This window comes from Trachemys scripta, chromosome 10 (assembly GCF_013100865.1).
Source record: "Trachemys scripta elegans isolate TJP31775 chromosome 10, CAS_Tse_1.0, whole genome shotgun sequence".
Lineage (NCBI taxonomy): Eukaryota > Metazoa > Chordata > Testudines > Emydidae > Trachemys > Trachemys scripta.
Window position 1 is genome coordinate 12,147,328 of NC_048307.1, and position 20,901 is coordinate 12,168,228.

At 48.9% G+C, this 20,901-nt stretch overlaps 1 protein-coding gene across 2 annotated transcripts in view; it reads left to right on the forward strand.

Moving 5' to 3' along the window:
• Window positions 1–9,342: 9,342 nt before the first annotated feature.
• The window catches only part of MICALL2 (MICAL like 2), a 34,204-nt gene continuing 22,645 nt past the window's right edge, over window positions 9,343–20,901 (forward strand). The window contains exons 1-3 of one of the 2 annotated variants that reach the window (XM_034784278.1): window positions 9,343–9,358; window positions 10,086–10,448; window positions 19,194–19,242. In XM_034784278.1, the coding sequence (XP_034640169.1) occupies window positions 10,306–10,448; window positions 19,194–19,242 (192 nt within the window). In that variant the 5' untranslated portion in view covers window positions 9,343–9,358; window positions 10,086–10,305. Of the gene's footprint in view, window positions 9,359–9,413; window positions 10,449–19,193; window positions 19,243–20,901 lie in introns of those variants that run through there. The other variant, XM_034784277.1, reaches the window with a different exon arrangement.

Below are 20,901 nucleotides of genomic sequence, written 5' to 3' on the forward strand. Positions count from 1 at the left end.
TGATCTCTTGCTAGTTGTGTGTGGTGGGGATTTATCCATCTATTAAATGCAATAGACTGAAAGAGGTCAATAGAAAAAGTCTTATTGAGCAGACCTCAACTCCAGGGCTTTCTGTTATACTTGTTTTTCTAAACGATAGACTCTAGCTTGACAGAGTTATGGACTGGATGCAGGAACCACTTGGTGACATCTTATGACCTGGCAGGAGGTCCGACTGGAGGATTGTAACGGGCCCTTCTGGTCTTAAACATTCACGAATCTATGATTAGTCATCATTGCATTGTGATTCTGTGGTCTGGCTATTTTTGGCTTGGATTTGCTGATGTTTTGATGTGATATATTTTTCCATTAATCATCTAGATGATGCCTGGATATTTAAATCTGAATAAAAATGTCAAAATCATGCTTGTTTGCAATGTTGTTGTAGCCGGGTTGGTCCCAGGATAGGGAGAGACAAGGTGGGGGGGGGTGAAATCTTTTATTGGACCAAACTTCTGTTGGTGGAAGAGACAAGCTTTCGAGCTCCAGGGAGCTGAAGAAGGCCAGAAGAAGAGCTCTATGAATCTCAAAAGCTTCTCTCTTTCACCAACAGGAGCTGGTCCAATAAAAAATAATACCTCACCCACCTTGTCTTTCTATAATCATGCTTTGCATTGGACAGGACCCAAGATAACGGCAGTTCCTGCCTTGAAGTGTTGACAATCGAATATCCAGTAAATGAAATTTAACTTGAATATCTCTGCACTTGGCTCATTTTCCTTCCCCGGTCTATTTCCACAACGCAGAGTTCCCAGCTGGAAAAGCAAAATGGATAATTCATTCTAAAGCTGGTGTCAATGCTGCCAGATTAATGCATCAGGGGCACGTGATATTTGTAAAGAGGTGAGTTTTGCTGTTCTTCTAGAGGTTGCCAGTCTGCTCTTCCTGGCACCTGTGCTACTGGCACAGGGCTAGGTTTAGAAATAATTCGTTTCATACTTTGGCTTCCAACTTGGAGGTTTGTAGAGAAAAGAATGTGGAAAAAATAGCTAAAGCTGGTACTGTGCCGACTACATGATGGTAGCCACAGACTGGAGACCACGAAATCCTGATTTCTAACTCTGCTGCTGACGTGCTGGGAGAGAGACAAGGTGCGGGAGGTGATATCTTTTATTGGACCAACTTCTGTTGGTGAGCGAGACAAGCTTTTGAGCCACACAGAGCTTTTCTGGGAAAGGTACTGCTAACCGTCACAGCTAAATGCAGGGTGAAACAGATTGTTTAGCATAAGTAGTTAGCACATATCTAAGGGACCATTCAAGATCGAGTCGCCTGTTAATACCTCTGCAGTCATAGGACAAAAAGAGGGGGTTGGCGGATTATAGGTTGTTGTAATAAGCCATAACCTGAAATGCTGTGTCAGTTAACTTCTGCCTCAGACTAACATTTATGTCGGTATAACTTATGTCGCTCAGGGATGTGAATAAGCCACCCTCCGGAGTGACATAAGTTACACTGACCTAAGCGCTGGTGTGGACAGCACTATGTCTGCAGAAGGGTTTGTCCTGCTGAGATAGCTGCTGCTGCTCGTTGGGGGATAGATTAATTAATTGACTTAGAGCAGCTACACTAGAGGTCTTACAGTGGCACAACTGTGCTGCTGTAAGCTCTCTAGTGTAGCCATAGTTAGTTTTTCCAGTATGTAAATCAAGGATAACACCCATTTACCCACATGGCCTGGGCTTGTGAGGGTTAATTTGTTAATGTCTGCAGTATGGCTTGAAGAGGGAAAGTGCTATCTAATCACTGACAAACATGATCAGCTCAGTTCACCAGACTTTAATCTCTGCTCCACTGATAACAGGTGAAAAAATCAAAGGATGGCAATGGCAAACAAGTTTGAAGGAAAGAGTAAAACTGGGAGGGGCGTGTTCCCATGGTGATCCATGATAAGGAGAGGGTACCGCACCCAACCCAGCATGTTCTGGTTTGAAAACCCAAGCTTCATTTTCGGTTTCAGTGATACGCAGTGGTAAGATCTCTGAATGATCATGTAACTGGAGTGTTATTTCTGTTTATGACGGTGTAAAGATCACTGTCTGTTTGAAAACCCAAGCTTCGTTTTCGGTTTCAGTGATATGCAGTGGTAAGATCTCTGAATGATCATGTAACTGGAGTGTTATTTCTGTTTATGACGGTGCAAAGATCACTGTTTAAGTCTGATCCGTCGGTGAGGGACCTTAATGCCTTTGGTCTGGGCTTGTCACCTTCTAAAATAAATTGTCCTGTTTGTCAAACTTGTTGCATTGAGTCATGACCCAGCATAATCCTGTGGCAGCCCCACCATATATTTCTGGATCCTTTTAATGTCTTGCTTACCTCATTTGCAGGACACCTGATACTTTAGAACTCTCCTATCCTAGAGAATTGGAATAGGTGACTGTCTCGTCTGCAACAGTTGAAGTTTCTTGACTCCGTGTGTGGGAAAAGAGGCAATGGTATTAGAGGAGTGGAAACAGACCCATTCACCATTAGGGGCAGAGGGAGCTCTGGGGGTGTGAGGATCAGAGACCCACCCCCACATATGAGATCCTTTTATTTATTTATTTTGATGGGAAATCACTTTATGTACCGGGATAACTGGATGTCACTTTCTCCTGATGCTCGATTCCTTACTCCAAGGTTGGGGGATGTATTTCCTCTTGAGAAGCGTCCCCAATGCACCCGGCGTAGGGATTTGCAGGTTGACACAAGTGCATCCTGTGGCTGTAGCTTATTTCACTTTCAGCTTCCTTAAATGTGAAGTCATGTTTGAACTTGAATTTTATATTTTTCTCCAGGCACTTTACAGGTAAAACCACAAACTGGCCTCAATCATGGGTGATTGGTTTGGTGCAGTTTGAAAGCATTTTTGAGTGGCATGTGGAGCTATGAAATTGTTCTTTGTTTTCTCTGACCTGGGCCTTTTAAATATCTAAGGAATCAGCCTGGCTGCCTTTTGGTACGGCACAGATGATTCAGCATGTTACAGAGGAAAGAGACACTCACGCTCTGATCTTTCATGGATACTTCCTTCCTGTTTTGAGTCCTTAATCTAAACTAAGTCATTAATTTTGAAAGCATAAGAAAAACATGCCCTGCTAGTGTTGGGAGAAATAACAGCCATATATATAAACCAACGGAGAGAAGACAAAGTTTTGTTAAATGCCAAGTAATTTCACAACATGGGTAGGATAAGATTTTCCTGTCCTGGAGATAGCTTCCTATTACCCATGTCAGCAAATTGTAATCTTCACCCTGGATCCAAAGGTCTTGAAATATTTTGAGATATCGATATTGCTAACCCTGAGTGTTCAAAAATAAGGAATCAGGACCCTCATGGAATCATGAGATGGGCATAAAAATCATGATTTTTTTTAAAAAATGGGGTTCTTTTTAGTAGCCTTGTGTTTTAGTGCCTTTAGGATGCACTCAGGTCACATTTCCAAGGTTTCATCCACAACAAAGAGGACTAGAAACGTACGTTTTGTGATGAAAGCTGAGGTTCTCAGGTAATCACAGGATTCCAGACCTAGGGCTTTTAAAAAAGCACTAAATATTGCAAGACTAATGATAAAAGCAGGAGAGTAGGCGATCCTGGGATAAAGTGTATGGAAACTGGGATGAGTTTAAGAAGTGACAGCAGACAGTAGTGCCTGGAGCTGATGTCAGTAGCAGCGGGGAACAGTCAGGGTATGCTTGGCACATGCTCGCCAGATCATGCTGTTATTTAGAACTAAGGAGATGATGAGTTAAAAATGAAGCATTTTTGGTCAATAATAACAGCAGATATATAACTTTGTGCTTGTGGCTGGCTGCTGCTGATCAGCCAGCCAGCCAGCAATGTTTCCAAGTCTTCCAAACTATATGGGCATGTGTTAGGAAAGAATCTCGGCAGGTGTTTATTGGGCTTGTGGAATGAATCCATCGCATTCGAGAAGTCAGGCACCACTGGACTTTCATAGCAGGGACAAATGAAATTTACAAAGGTCTGGCATTAAATCCAGGAAAATGGAACTTAGACCGAAAGAGCACATGGAGAAAAATAAGACCCAGAGCAAAATAGTTGTTGCTTGTATTTTGAAATGTTACACAATATTATTGAGTCGTTAGTAAGCTCATACCATATTATTACTATCTCTCATATGTCATTACCATCACCTTTTACCCTGTAATGAGAACCAAATGCCTATAGTGTACCAATGAGTGTCTCCAACCTGAATTTTGCTCAGTGTACACAGCCTAGAACCAACTACCAAGGGAAGCGGTGGATTTTCCATCTCGTGAAATCTTCAGATCAGGACTGAATGACTTTACAGAAGATTCTATGCTTTAGTCAAACACAAATTATTGGGCTCAGCACTGGGGTAACTGGGTGAGATTTAAGGCCTGTGTGATAGAGGAGCTTAGACCAGGTGCTGAAGGGGATGTCTACAATGCAGTTAAACACCTGCAGCTGACCTGCATCAGCTGACTTGGGCTGTGGGGCTATATAATTGCAGGGTAGATGTTTGGGCTCAACCGGTCGTGGGGTCGCAGGGCTAAATTCAGAGCCGCTATCATTTTCACATTCCCAATGCTGCAATAGTTGTACAGCAAACACTGCAGGGGAATGCTTACCTCCACAAAACCCTGTTTTCACTGAATTAAAAAAAAAAAGAAATCCCACAAGTGAATTTTTTAAATCTGTCGCCTCCCTCCTCTTCATTTCGGCAGAACCTGCACTTCCTAAACTCCCTGAAGAGGAATGAGTATGATGCCCTAATGTCCACAGTAATGAGACCATTGCCTTTTGCAGATTTGCAAGAAAATGGAGGTTAAGAATCTAGTTTTGACTGGGCCAGAATTCTCTGCCGTGGACGTTTCTGTGAACATTTGCTCAGAAACTGCACCTTCGTTTGCCACACACCTGTCCAATGGGGTGAAACAATTCGGGTTTTATGCTGCATTTCTTCTGACTGACCTCATCAAGGGTTGATTCATTTCTAGCATAACCTGAGCAGAAACAGATGTTTGCCTTCTGCTCCTTTGCTGAAGCCACACAGCACTAGAAAGCTGGCTCAGAGGGTGCAATGTTTCCTATCAGCACCAACTTTCTATTGATTGCTTTTGTTGTAGAGCAACATATGCTAAGGCCTTATTACAAGGGATTCCTATAAATGGCACACAGGATTAATAATGTATTTATAACACAACTTTGTTTTAGTATAAAATGATCTATAAACGTGTAATAAATGTTTTATAATGTTTTTGTAGCCTGTTATAAATGATAAATGGGAGACTATAGATGCCACATCAAATATTGATGCTGCATTGTGTGCATCTTTGTGCTGTTACTGTTCAGGAAGCCATTAATAATAAAGTGAATGGAGATGTAAAAGTTGCTGACATGCCCAGCAAGCCATTTATAATGAAATGTATAATCCTTCCCATAAAGTAAATACATTGGCTGGTGATGGTTGATGAAATGGAAACACACTGTGAATTATTTGTAAGGTATTTATATATTAATGTATATTATCCATATCATGTCATAGAAATGCCATTAATATATTGGATGTATTAATTCTTTATACCTAATTTATAGGCAGCTCTTAGAAGAAAGCATTATTGTGTGTCCTTTGCTGCTTTGTCAACTGTACCAATCCGTTTCTTGTGAGTTCCTTGCTTTTCCAGCTGTTTCTTTTAAGTTGATAATGTTAATTGAGGTTAACGGTCATGATCCCTTCCTCCTGCCTACCCTGGTGTAACTCACTGGGATAGAGGTTCAGCTGAAGATGTGCCCTTCTGCATCTGACCAAGGCCCAGATTTACAAAGGGACTTCGGTATTGCAAGGCCAAGCGGTGTGGAGCCTAACTTTTACACATGTAGAAAATCACAGGACCACCACGGCGCTCCTAAAAACCTGAATTAGGTGCCTAGGCATCTCTACAACGAAGTAGGAGAGAGGTGCCTGAGAATGTGCTCCACCAAAGCCAGTATGCTATGCAGGGAGATGCCTAAACTAGCCACCGCGAGAGGCCAAGGCAGTGGAATGTACTAAGCCCTGTCTTCTCACCGAGGTGCGGACTGCAGGGAGGTGCCTTTCTCTGCTTGAAGATCCACAAACAAGAACTCGTCTGCTGGAGTCAAGCTCCTAGGGCATTTCTTGTGGGAATGATTTAGGCACCTGCCTTGTGACCCATAAAATGGACGGAGTAGGAAATGGTCGTTATAACTTTTAGCCCGTTGCTTATAGGACACATTCCTGGGATTTGAGAGACCTGGATTCAATTCCCCCCTTAGCCAGAGGAGGAGAAAGGATTGGAACAGGGATCTGCCCGGTCTCAGGAGGGTGCTCTAACTACGGAGTCAGGGGATATTCTAATGTAGGAGGGTCCCTCCTGTCTCTCCTGTTGAAGTTGTTCTCCATGGATATATAATGAAAGAGGGATTGGAGCAGGGGGGGACCAGACCAGAACCAGGATTGCCCACCTTCCAGGGGTGTGTCCCAACATTGGGCTGTAGAGCTGTTCTGTCTTTCTGGCCCAGTATTTATCTTCAGGGGAAGAGGCACTGAGAAAATGGCTCTGTAGTCCAATGGTTGGGGCTAACAGCTATAGGGTGGCACCACCACCTCTTCCTCCTCTGACCAGTATTTGAATGGGACCCAATCAGGTAGGTGGCCTCTGAGCACATCCAGCCAGTTGGGTCCCACATGTGACACAGGCAGCCAAATGCTTGTCTTCCCCCGGTTTGTGAATCGCTGAGGCTGAAGCAGGAATTAGGCATCTGGACGCCTAGAGTGAGGCAGTAGGGTGCGTGCCCAAAGGCAGAAACATAGGCCGCTAGAGAACTTTTACCCTGAAAACTTAGGTGACAAGAGCATTTAGATACTGATGGGGATGAAGGGAGTTTTGTGGATTACAGTGGAGCCAAAACTGGGACTTTGGGATCTCAGTACCGTTGGGGAAGGGGGCTCAAGTCACTAACTGCTGACTGAGTGTAAAAAATGGCCTAAATTCAGATGCAACGACCCCTTGTCAAATTCTCTTTCAGGCACTAGCCTTTACGTTCTGGATCCAAGATTCCTGGGAATTGCTTCCTCCAGCAGATCCTTCTCTTCTGTGCTCTGATTCGCTGTCCGCTGCACTTGTGTGTAGCTGCGTCTGGGAAGCAGCAAACCTCCTCTGTCCCCACACCCTCCTTTCATTGGAGCTCCCTGGGCCTGATCTAGGCTCTGTGTTAGCAGAGAAGGCTCTGCTCATTCAGTTGTGGGGAAGCATGAGAGAGACATACAATGTTCCTTAAGATGGGGCTGGAGCTGCTGTCTTGCATATGCCTCATTCTCCATTTGGATGGCTGGTTTGAGACCTCCAGGCCCGGTTTGCTGAGCTTTGTGTACTCATTTATTTAAACCCATGCAAAGGAGATAGAAGAAGTCACTTTACATCCACTCTGCACTGGCGGAAATGACAACACACAGGGCAGGGTAACAATGAATGGACCCTAGAGCTGTTTATCAGGGCATGTTTTTACAGCATTCCATCAGCTCCCCCGCTATCTATTCTAAACCCTACCCCCTAAATCCAATTGTAGGGTGCAATGGAAGCAGTAGCTTCCCAGCTCTAATATAAATTGCTTCTGTTTGCTACATCCTCTTCCCTAAATTTCCTGCGCTGATCCTGCATCACCCAGTACCACCAGCAGCTTCCGTTTTACTAGAGTTTTGTAGGATGAACAAACCCAGAGAGCAAGGACGTGCAGGTAGTGTTTGGAAGAGAGTGTTTGCTCTGCAACTAGACATGCAGGCTGCCTCTACCTGCTGAACTAGCAACGCCACCCTGGTAACTCAGCAAATATGTACATGAATTTCAGCGTGCTAAGGAAATGATACACAGACACCCTAGAGATGGGCTGGAGAAAAATTAAGTTTGAGCCAAACATTTCTAAAGGGAGGAAGTGTTCAGATTTGCAGCTTTGGTTGAGGCTCCTTTCTGATGCACACACGTCAGGTTTCTGCAGGGGGGCTGCTCAGGGTGCACATGCTTATATGGAACTGTGACATGCCTTTTCAGTGGAAACATGCATGGAGTGAACAGGTGTCAGTCTGCTGAAAAATCAGGAGGTGGGAGATACATAAATGTATGGGCAGATGGGTTATTTTATGAACAGGGGACAGATGAGGAAAATGGCTTCAAGATGTTTCTTCACTCAGCTAACTTGTCTTGCCACCTTTAACCCCTAACATTGTCATCCAAACAGACAAGGATTCAATTATGGCAAATGAGTAGATGACCCTGTAGTCTATGTGCTCCAGCTCCCACTAGTCGATCTGCTGTCTACCACCTGGTGCACATCAGCTGTAGACTATATGGCATTGCCTTCATCAACTCTGCCCCAGAGTTGGAGACTGGATAATCAAGTGGGGCTACATCACTGGCCCAAATGCCAGTGACTGTGGAAGAAAGCTTCAAAATATGGTGCATCTCCTATGATGCCAGCTGCTTAAGCACCAATTTTCTGGCAATCACATGTGCAGGGAGGTGGTGGGAAGCAGCATGAGGACAGGACAAGGAGAAGACTCAATGATTCTGAACCATCATCTGAATGATTCCCCACCTCTGTCTAGATACACAATTGCCCCTAGCAGCTTTGAAGCAGAGATGTCCTCTGCACTCACATATGAGGGGAGAGAGGAGGGATACATGGGTGGAAATCTCCCTGAGTCCTGTTATCTCCACCCCAGAGGATGTTCTACACTTGACCCAAACCAGGCTAGAAAAAGCCCAGCACAGCGGGTGTGCTAGCTCCAGGATCGGCTGAGCTATCTCCCTGACCTTTCCACACCCAGGGTTATGAGCCAGAGGAAAGCACCTTCCCCTGGCTAGGTCGGTTCACCTGGCTTCCCAGGGGCTGGTTCTGCAGCTCCATAGTCTCCACCTGGCTTGGGCAAGGGCCCGCACCTAGCGCTCTCTGGGTGTCTCCCAAGGCAGCAAAGGAGCAGAGCTAGAGCCCCTGGGCAGCGCCCCCCAGCAGGGCTTGGCCTGCACAGATGGATTAAGGTTTCCTGGGGCCCTGGGCCAGAGCAAGTGGGGCTCGTGGGGGACCCTTCCCCACACCTTGTTTGCGGTCCTGCCTCCGTTCAGCTCCTTTCAGACCCTTACTGGGGCACTGCCCCTGTTTGCCTCCTCCCCCTCACTGCAGCCACTTCTGCGGGGGGGCAGGGGCAGGGCACTGGGGCTTCTCCCGCCCCGCCCGCCCGCAAGGCGCTTCTGCCGGAGAGCGGGATCGGGGAGCTGGCGGCTTCCGCCGGCCACACGGTCTAGGGCGCTGGGCTGGAGCTTCCCCCCGGCGCGGGTACGTGCACCGGGACCCTGCTCACCCGCGCCGGGGCGGAGCGGGGCCGGATCCCTGCCCCAGGGAAGGGGTCTCTCTCCTGGTGGGGGGCGCCCGGTTCCCTGATCCCTCCTCCCGCCCCTCCCCTGCGCTCTCCCCGCCTCTTCCCCACAGATCCGGCCGCGGCGCGGCTCCTGCCCGCACACCCAGCAGGCTGCAGCCGGGACCCGCTGGCAGGGGAGGGCAGCGAGCCGCGGGCACCGGAGCGGGGCTGCAGGACGAGCTGCGCCTTGGGCAGCGAGCGGGACTCGGCGACGGCGGCTCCCCGCGTCCGGGGCTGGGAGTCGGGACGCCCCTGATACCCTCCGGGGCTGCTGTGGGCTCCCTCCGCTAGACACAGCCGGGCTGGGGCCAGCTTCGTCGGCACCCCCCAGCAGTGAAGGGGGGAGGGAGTTTTGTACCAGCGTCGCCTGCATCCCCCTCCAGCAGTGACCGGGGGGGTCTTGCACCAGTATCACCTGCACCCCCTAGCAGTGACCGGGGGAAGGTCTTGCACCAGCATCGCCTGCACCTCCCAGCAGTGACGGGGGGTCTTGCACCAGCATCGCCTGCACCCCCAAGCAGTGACGTGAGAGGGGCAGGAACTAGCCTTGTCTACACACACCCCCAGCAGTGACGGGGGAGGGCTTGTGCCAGCATCTCCAGCAGTGGCGGGGGCTGGTTGCAGCATTCCTTTTCTTGCCCGCAGAAGCGGCCTGGGAGGTTGGTAGCAAAAGCACTTTGCAGCAGCTGGAGGATCTGGGTCTATAGGGGAACCAAGCTGGTGGAGTTTGGGACTCTTCCGTTCCTGGCATTGCCAAGTGCTGCTCTGGATGTCAGATTTTCCACTGGGAGCATCGCTGCCGGGATCTGCCTTGCTTCTCCTGTACTTGCCTAACCCCTGTCTCTGACGGCCCCCCCTGCGCAGAATGGCAGCCATCAAAAACTTGCAGCTGTGGTGCAAGCAGCAGTGTGAAGGCTACCGGGATGTCAGCATCACCAACATGACCACCTCTTTCCGGGACGGCCTGGCATTCTGTGCCATCCTTCATCGGCACAAACCAGACCTCATGTGAGTAACCGGGAGCTTCAGGTGCTCCCGCTCCTGTGTGTCGGTTCCTTCTAGTATCTTGCATTATGAGTTCTCCTGCATTAGATCCAAATTCTGTCTCCCATGTAAATCTGGTGGCCTGCTTGTTAATTATTAGGCCAGAAACACTAAGGAGTCATGGAACTGAGGTTATAGAAATTGTTGCTCATCTTAAAGCAACTAAGAGTCATTTAAAACTTGACTTGGAAAAAAACCCCACAGAAAATCCTGGCAGGACCATGCACTGAATGACTCAATAGCCGCTTCAGGCTTCCCATGAACAATTATGTTTCTCGACACTCAGTACTGGATCTCTCTTCTGTTGCACAGGGGGTTTGGTTGGCTGGAGTGTTGGACAGGGAGCGGCAGGGATGTATTTCTGTGCTAGGTATCATGGCCTTTCACGTGGAACTTCAGTGCATGGTACCCACCTGAGTGCCACCTGGGATGTTGGAAGAAATCAGGCTGAGAGTTAATTCTCTGTCCTGCCCTATTGCACGGGGGCAAGGGAGACTGGTGAGTCTGGGTCCCGAGGACCATGGCAACGGGGGCAGAGTCAGAACGTAGTGTCCCAAAGCATTAACTGGGACTCAGGCTGCGCTTCAGCATTGTGGCCTTTACAGGGTGGTTGCGCCATCCTGAATGCCCTCTCTTTCAGCTCCTTGAGGTGCTCTCTGGTGCTAGCAGCTATTTTAGCTCAGTCCAGGTGTGCGATAAACTAAATGCCAAGTTTTGCCTCGTGCGGGAGTTTCAGTGTCTAGTTAATGGCAGCGCCTGGTCTTGTCCAGTTGGGCCTGCTGCCTCGTGACGGGGGGGCCTGTGTGGCTGGGGGCTTGCTGAGTGCTTGCTGCATTACTGTATGCCCTCTTGGTCCCAGGCTACGAGGGAGACAAGGCGGGGGAGGTGATATTTTCTGTTGGTGAGGGAGACAAGCTTTCGAGCTTACAGAGAGCTCGTCTTCAGACGTGAAGCTGGTCTCTCTCACCAACAGAAGTTGGTCCAATAAAAGAGATCACCTCCCCCACCTTGTCTGTCTACAATGCTCAAGTGTAATGATGGCACTGGGTCTCCCCTCCCTTCCCGCCCTGGTTAGATGGTGTCCTGCTTTGGCAGTCCTTTCACTGAATTAGTTGTGCTGTCCTGCAAGCAGAAAGCCTCCAAGCCAATGGCTTGTTTCTCCCCATTCACACTCCTTTCTTCTCCTCCGCCAGCGGGGAAAGGCTGGGGCTGGGCTATAAACAGTTAAAATATGTCCCTTCTGTTGCTAAACGCGTTGAAACGCCAGTTGGGAAATGTTTCCTTCTTTGCAGTGAATGTTTGTTTAGGCTCCACTTTCCATGCTGTGCCAAATGGCAATTTCATCAATTATTAGCTAGCCAATAAACGCTAGTTAAATAAAACAACAACAACAAAAACCCGGGAATTTCCAGGCAGGGTTCCATGCTGGGGAGCTTAAAGGAGCCAGGCTGGAAGGAAACTACTCGTTCCATTGACTGCCTCTTCTCCCTCCCCCGTCCCACTGCCTCTTCCATGGAAACACAGACTGAGTGGCTGCTTTTAGAAGAGCTCTTTGTCAACCCACAGTCAGCACTCAGTAACTGCCTGCTTGTCACCACGATTTAGAGCCCAATGGCGTGAGGGAATGGGAGCCCTCAACTCCTAGTGACCTCATTATGCACCAAGGGCATCTCCAGGAGGCCAGGCTGGTCAGCCTGTCCCATAGGTTTTAGGTCTTGTCTTGCCCTGCTGCTGGTGGTGTCTGACTCAAGAGCTGCGTTCTGAAAGGAAGTGTTGAATGCCGCCCCTGAAGTTGCGTTCTGGGTTCTTTTCACTGTGTAACTTTAGCTTGAAGGCTAGTAACACAAGAAGTGTGAGAACAAAGCAGGGGGGCAGGGAGAGAATTGCTCTGTCCGGTTGATTGGAGTACTTGGGTCCCCTGTGGTAGGACATGTCAGTCTGGCAAGGAATTAGGTTGTCTCTTCTATTCTGGGGCTCTTCTCCAATTCCTTGGACTGTGCCCTCCTGCCTAGGCTGTCCTGTGTGGTCTGTTCAGTTTTCTGTGGGGCAGCCTCTCTTACAGAAAGCAACAGAGGGTCCTGTGACACCTCTCTTACAGGTGTCTCACTTCTTGCTTAAACCTAAGAAAGTGGCCGTCTATCCCCTCTTACCTCTCTCCTGTGGCTGTGGGTTTCCTTGAACTTTGCTTCCTTGCTTTTAAGAGGCTGTCACCCGTGAATGAGTGGCTTGTTTGATCGGCAGGAGCAGCCACCCAGTCCAGGGCAGTCTTTCTGAAACTCGTTTCTCCTCCCTTATTTGATCAGGTGCCATTGCCTTGCTCTGTTTGCTTCTTGCCACGTCACCATGTTTACTTTCTTGGAGGTTCTCTGCAGGACTCTAAATATTCCCCTGCTTGCCTTTCATCCAGAGTCAGTAACATAGTAAATGCCTGGGGCAGTGTGTTGTGTGACTTCCGGACACTCACCTCCTGGCTGGCCTTGTATTGAATGTGTGTCACGCCGTATCAAACATGGACGCTTGGGCAGGGGCTTGGCTACCTGAGCTCCAGGGAAATGTCCCTGTTGGCCAGTCCATTGGGTGGGTATAATGCTTAGGTTGCATGTCTAGAGCAGGGGATAGACACACTTTAAATAAATCTCTCTTCGCTAGAGCTGCAAACACTTGTTGTGATTTCTCCCTGTTTTTCTGTTGTTGAATTCTGCCCCAGATCCTTTCAGGTGCAGCCGTGCTCAGACGGACACGTGCAGGTGAAATTATGACAAGGCCTTTGGGTCTGGTCTCCCAGTTCATGTTAACAATAGCAGAGTCACACAACAAAGCAGCTAGTGTACGATTGGGAGGTTGAGGTGCTGCTGCGTAGAGATGATACCTTTACACGCTTGCTGTTGGAAGTTGCAGGAGGCCATGGGAAGCTCCAGTAGCTTGGATTTTCTTTTAAATTCCTGCGAATCTGTGAGCTCGGTACCCTTGCAACAGAGCTAATTTGTGTCTATAAATCAGGGATTGAGTGTTGATCTGGAAATCTGCAGGGATTGTTTTGCAACATTCTTCTCTTGGCTTAGGCAGATGAGATCTTAGCTCTGGGGGCATGCTATCCAGAGCGTGTTTCTTGCTCCGGGAGGCATGGGGAGTAGCAGGAGACTTCAGGCAGTCAGCAAACTGCAATGTTGTTAAAGGTTTTCTATTCTGGGGTTTGCAGTCCATAGGTCAGGGGGGAGGCTGGTATCATGTCTTTTCCCTCTTCCTTTTTCCGGCCAGAAAACATGTGAAGGGAAGGATAACTTCTTCCAAATTTAGCTGAGGTCAGGCAACAGTGGCAAGAGATTCTATGCGCCCTGTGCACAGGGCAGCCTGCATACAACTAGAACTGCATTCCCCATGTGCTCTAGGAGGCTAGTGCACGTTGGACTCTATTAGGGAAGAAACCCAGGACTGAATGAATTTGGAATTAAATTCCCCTTTCACTCCAATAGATTAAGATTTCTTAACATCCCGCATCCATAGTGCATACACCGCTCCAGGAAGGTTTGTGTCCATGGTGGGTGGGCAACGAATACAGAGCATTAATTTATTCTTCTCAGAAGAAGGTGATGCTTCCCAGTGGGGGGATCCGAGATGTGAACTCTGCAGTGTTCTCACCTTGGCATCAGCTTGGGGGGGGGGAGGGGTGATGTTGCTAGCCCTGTTAGTGGGTTTTGAGTCTGTACCGATCAGTGAGTCTGGAAAAGCAGAGAAACTGTGCTCTGTCGTTCGCTCTCTCTGGTATTAGTTCCAGATGTTTTAGGGACGTTTTGGTGGAAAGGTTTTGATTAAGCTCTGTCTTCTTTCCTTCCCTCTTCCCTGCTGCCCATGGGTGATATTCTTTCCTAGGTTGCTGTCTGTTAATAGGTCAGCATATAGGAATTTAGAGGGGGTATGAAATCCCCTGGCAGGCTGGGTAGAGGTGGATGGCTGGAACTGGTGAGCTGTGAACAGTAGCTGTCTGCTCTTATTCTCTAGGAGACCTTAGCATGGTCGTTATCAGCTAGCTGGAATGAGAACAGCCAGGCAAGATTGCTCTGTAGGGGACAGCAAGGCTTGGAGGCAGACAGGAATGGAGTGGGTAGGGCAAGGGGAGCCCAATCAGACTGCAGCAGCAAATTTGCATATGAATGCAGAGTCATAAAATTTGCCTGCTTTGTCTTCCTTGTTACCTGGAAAATCAACAAACCAGAGCAGTGGTCCCCAACCTTTTTTGTCTGGTGGGCGCCAGATAACGAGCTACCGTGGACCGTGGCCGGCGGACGAGCATCCGCCGAAATGCCGCCGAGAAGCGACAACGTCAATAGGTGTTGCTGCCGAAATGCCACCGATAAGCAGCGTCATCCAGAGGCATCGCCACCGAAATGCCACCGTAAATCGGTGGCATTTCGGTGGCGACGCCTCTGGATGATGCTGCTTGTCCACCGGCCAGTACACAGGCGCACATAGATGCCCCGGTGGGCACCACGGTGCCCGCGAGCACCGCATTGGGGACCACTGAACCAGAGCATTCTTGGAGCCACTAGACTAGAGAGGCTAACCGCCTCTGTCCTCGCAGAAGCAGTTTCACTGGGCTGCTCCAAGAGAAGATATTACCTCACCCACACTTGTCTCTCTATACATAGCAAACTAGAGGACGGGCATGGATTGCACTTCAGCACCGTTCAGGTTGCACTTTGTTCGTTAGTTGCATTTTAGGTGCTACTGCTTAGGGCTGACCCAAGGCCGCACCGAGCTCTAGGCAAAGTAAGACTTGTTGGGCTGCACCCACGTCTTTTTATCTGTAACCGATTCTCCATGACCATATCCATGGCCTTTGAGCTGGTCTGCCAGTAGCTTGGTGGTTGATGGGTCCAGTGTGTGTGTGTGTGCGTGCATGGGCATAAACCTAGGGCTGCTCTCGCTGTAGCCAGGACAAGCATGTCATACGTGGAAGAGCTGGCTGCAAAGAGATGGTCCCATTTGTGCAGGTACAGGTCAGGTTTCTCCTATGTGAGGTCTGTGCTGTCATACGGCCTTTACTACCTTTGCACTGGGAAGGTTTCACTGTTCCTAGGGAACCTCATGTAGAGACATGGGGGCATTGTCTGGATCTTTCTCCACAGGCAGCCTTTGGGTTGCTTCCTGGTCTCAGTCACAGGGTGAGCAGCTGCGGAATCCCATTGTGCTGTTGCAACTTATGGCTGGCTTCCAGGAGCAGACAGGATTTTCCCTGTGGAAACACCTGTGACAAACGCTGCAGCTCTGTGCAGATGGTAGGGCTGGAGTAGCGACGTGCTGTCAAGCTCCTTGGGAACAGGCCATCTCAGCCAGCTGAATGAAAACTTTGTTCAGGGGCTCAAAACAGCACTTTCCTGAGCGAACAAAGTCCATTCCTTCCCCACTGCCCCAAGCCTTCCACCAGGGTCTGGTAAATGCATCTCTTCACTTCCCAATGAACTGAGTCCCCCTTTGGCTTCTCAGTGGAGAAATCTTGGGCTCTGGTTTAGTTCTCCCTTTGTATTAATGTTGTTCCTGTAGGATTATAGATAAATTGATCCAGAGAGCAACTGCTACTACAGACTAGAAAGAGCATGAACAAGATCAACTCCCTAGGGAAAAAATTCGATGTAATCTTGTTAATAAGACTAGCCATTAAGATGACTAGCCAACGAGGGAAACGGCGTTTGGGGTACATGGCACGAAGAGGATCTCTAGGTGGAACAATCGCCAAACAACCTGGCTGTGTACATTCTCTTCAGAGAGAACTGCAAGCAGATTTCTCAATTATCCTTCAGCAGAGAGAAACCCAAATTCTTCCCTCCAGGCCCCATCCCACGTAGCCTTGATGTTGGCTCCACTTTCACTGGTGTAAATGGAATTCAGAAATGCAGCCTCGTGAGACGGAGGTGATGGGGAATGTGACTGATGCCAAATCAATGGGTCCGGCGTTATTTTAAACCTCTGGCACGGATATTTTTTTTTGCATTTCCCACATCTGTGCTTTGGCAGGTTGAAAGCTACAGAGCAAAGCCAGGGCTTGCCCTGGCTCTGTGGTGCCTTTCCGTTGCTCAGTGCAGTCTTATGGACTTGCTGTGAGAGGGCACGTTCCTTGAGCTGCTGCTCTCTCTCTCCTCAGCACTATGTCAAGCTTCCTTGAAATCAGAGAAGCTGGAGATGTAAAACAATTGCTAGGTTATCTTGTCCAACTCCTTCCTGTGCTGGGGTTTTTCTCTACAGTATATTCTTAAGTGCTTTGTCCAGCCTGGCTTTAAATGTCTCAAGCGATGCGTCCCTTTGGCAGATCATTCCACAGTCTAACAGATTTGGATGTTCATCTTTGCAGTTCGTGGGGGCATGAGCAGCAAACAGCCTGCAGTGAGGGGAGAGTTGGCTGTGCATGGCACAGAACTGCCTGTTGTTTTCATAGGCATTTTGCATGTTAGTTGTACCGACTGGCGTGATCCAAGCTCTCGCTTGGGATGTGAGTGAGAGAAGGGCTTGTAACTGACTGGCTCCCTGGGCTGGGGGTAGGAGGGACCCATATGGTTTGTCTGAGGTGAAGCAGGATGATTTTAATTGTTCTCAATGATGCAGTCAGCTTCCTTAATAATGCAGAATAATAAAAAAAATACTCCTTTTAAGCCACTATTGTAAGGCAGGAAAATCCCCACCCAGGAGCCCACTCGGACAAAGAATGAATGGGGTGGTTTGGCAAGTCTTTCTCCATTCTCCAGCCTGGCGGGTGGAGGATTCTGGGTTGCTCCTTGTCTTTATACACTTCTTGGGGGCGTGGGATTTCGCCATCAAGTCCCAGCTCATTCTCCATCTGCCCAGCTCACCAGTTCCCATGGGTGAACTCTCAGTTCTTCATGGAAGGTGGGACTCTGGATCCAGATGGGAGAAATAGAGAAGAGGCGGCAGTTTGTGCCTTGGATGAAAGGAAATTATTTAAAAGACAACGCACTCTGATCTGTTTGAAATCTGAAATCAGCAACTGGCATTTGTAAAACCCCTCTGTTAATGAAGGACAAATCTCACTGTAAGTTTGGAGCAGGGTGATTGTCCTTCATGTATTTTAATGTTTGTGTCTTGTATTAAGTACACCTCTATCCCGATATAACGCAGTCCTCGGGAGCCAAAAAATCTTACCTCGTTATAGGTGAAACCGCGTTATATCGAACTTGCTTTGATCTGCCAGAGTGCGCAGCCCTGCCTCCCCGGAGCGCTGCTTTACCGCATTATATCCAAATTCGTGTTATATTGGGTCGCTTTATGTCAGGGTAGAGGTGTATATAAAGGACACACTTTGTCCCATATTTTCAGTAGCAGTCATGCAAACGATCCTGTGTGTAATATAAACTCATGCATTTTTGCTATGAATAGAACTGTGTGTGACAGCTTTATCCTGGATTTTTCATATAATTGTCCTTTATTCCCTTTAAATAGAAATGGTTGCCTGAGTTTGGGGGGTGAATTGGTGTATATTAAGGGGGGGCTGTTTAAGAACATAAGAAAACCCAAGTTTTTGGCCCACATTTTTGCAAAACGTCATGTGAATAATTCTTTATCTTGTAATTAATGATACGTTCCCCTTCATGCTATAAACATTCTACTGCAGTTTCCAACCCCAAAACTGTAGCCTGGTGATAACTGGAGAGAAACTGATTAGTAATAAAAATGGCACTGGCTAGTTTGGTGCCACTGTCCAGGTTGAGAAGAGCAACAGCATCATTGGTAGAAAGCGAACTCGATTTCTAAAATTATTTCTGCTTGCTTGATCTGCGTGTTGTACAGCAGGTGAAAATATTTCTTGCTCAGGCCCAAGTCTGGTACAGCATGTAACAGCAGAGAAGGGGTGGGAGTGGGGAGCAGGATTTGAATCCAGAACTTGGACCTGCTGCTCCCTCAGATCACAGGAGGTGGATGTCTCCTAGAAGTGCATGATAGTCACAGCTTTCCTGGAGGAGGGGATGACTCTTGCTGCCAAGGCTGCTGGAGGAAGAGAGCACTGGAGCCAAGGTTCTTCTGATGTTGGAAGTGTGCTCTGTCTGACAACAGCGATCCCTGGGGGTGTGGGGAAGGAGCAAGGATTTCATGAGGGCAGGAGGTAAAAGCCTTCACCTCTCCCGCACTGCAGAAGCCATGAATCTGTCCAGTATGTTTAGCAGATGTGGCATAGCCCACTCTGAGGGTGAGGAGGCCAGCACTGGAAGATGGGGAGCTGAAACGGTGCTCCAGTCTCAGATGGCAGGAAAGTCCCAGCTGTGCTGGTGAAGTCTCCTATGCTGAGCTCATACCTTTGACCCCAAAGGTACGGCAGTGCCTTTACCGATAGGAGTCTCAGGGCTTGTCGTTAGTGCAGATGCTACCCCCGTTGGCATAGGTGGATTATATCAATGGGAGACGCCATCCTGTCAGCATAGCGCTGTCTACACTGGGGGTTAGGTTGGTATAACAACGTCGCTCAGGGGTGTGGATTTTTCACACCCATGAGCAAATGTGGCGACCCCGATATAAATCTGTAGTGTAGACCTGGCCTCCGAGGGAATTTCTGGTGTATGTTTGGTGGCAGTCAAAGTGGGAAGGAAGCTGCCACTCTCCTCCCAGAGAGCCAGGCTGCGAGGGTCTCGGGGAGCTGGAACGGCAGCAGCGTGCTCTGGATTACCAACGCCAAGCTAAACTCCTTTCTCATCTTCTGTGTTTCAGAGACTTCAACGTCCTGAGTAAGGAAAACATTTATGAGAACAACGCTTTGGTAAGTGGGATTTGCAGTTCTGCTTTCTGCTGTTAATCATGGTGTTCTGTGCCCGGGGCAGCCCAGTTCCCCTGTGGTGTGGTGTGCTCTGCATGGTGCACGATTTGTCCATGCCTGGAGCGGATCACAGTTAACCAGTGGTAACTCAGTGAACGGAGCATGTTTATACAGCACGCTCAAACCCGCTGGTGTCTTCTACATGCATCTGCTCTGGTGACGCTAGCAATAGTTTTCCAGCTTCCCCTGCTATCGTAAAGCACCGTAAGGCCGTTCAGCTTTCTTAACTGGCTGTGCACTGTCACCTCTGTTCAGACAGGGGTCTCCAGACAGGGGCTTTGTCATCTTCTGTGTCTTGTACAGCATGGAGCGCTCTGCCAGCTCGCAATGAAAAGCGGGGCAGCTTGTGCCATGGAACAGCCTATGGATTGCTCCATCCTCACTGGCTTCTCAGTGAAGGGGATTTCTTTTATGGAGCCAGCAGAGCCGAAAGGCACTTTGGAAAGGCCGTGTGGTGGTCAGCTCTCCGCATTTGAAGTGCTCATAGATACTATTGCAAGGAGTAGAGAAGGCAGACGCTTGAATGCTAGAGAGAGAGAGAGAGAGAGAGAGAGAGGCCTGGCTGGTGGTGGAATGGCAGCATGTGTTCCTGCTCCCCCCGCCCTTCCTCCTGCAGAGTTAAGTGCTGAGAGAAAGTGGGGCAGTTCTAGAGTCTTTGTCCCTGCTGGATTTGCTGCTCCAGCTTGGGACCAGGTCAGGCTGGGGCTGCGGTTTCCCGCCTTCCTCCAGGAAGGGATAGAGCTCAGCTCACCCACCCACTCCCTGCGCTAGCTCCACAAGCCAAGCGTGGGATGAGCCCTTGAAGAAAGGAATTTTTTTCCTGCCTTCCTCCATAAAAGATGGGCTGCAGATACAGCTGCTGTTCGCTTCAGGGCTGGCACTGGCCCATGCTCGCTTTGCTGCTGCTTGGAGTGAGTCTGGGATGTGAACAAACACATCTCTTGTTCTCTTCTGAGTCCAAACAGCTACCTCCTTTTCGGGTGATGCCTGGCCCTGCAGCCAGGACAGCAGATGTGGTGGTCAATGATCCCCCCATACTGTATAGCTGACCCTACTCCCCTGGGAATTGTCTCCTGATGTCCTTGACCACCTTTACTCCAGGTTTCTCCCACATCCAGGTGTGATATGAGCTGCTGGGTTGGGGACAAGCTGTGTGTGTGTGTGTGTGTGAGAGAGAGAGACACACTCAGGATCATGAGGGAGCGTGGCAGCATGGGGCGAAGGTTTCCATGGGGCGGAGGAATTAGTAAGGTGTTTAAATTATGATTTAGCAGCAGCATTGTGCCTGTGATGAGGGGGCCTCTCCTTAAAACTCTGGGTTCATGTGGGGTTGGAAGTCACGTCTGAGTCTTTCGATTCCACCATCTCAGCCCTTCACACCCTGTATCTCCCTCCATCAAACCATCACCCTCTGTTCCTCTCCGTCTCCACTCCTGTACGTTAGGATGTGTCCTGCACGGGAGGTCAGGTAATTCTCTTGTTTCTGTGAGGGTGCTGTGCAGTACCTTCACAGGGTTTCCCGGGCACCAGCCGCCGGCTTATAGCGGTGCCAGGCTGACGAAGTCGCTCCTCCCCATTTAGTATTCCCATCAAGCTGCGTTT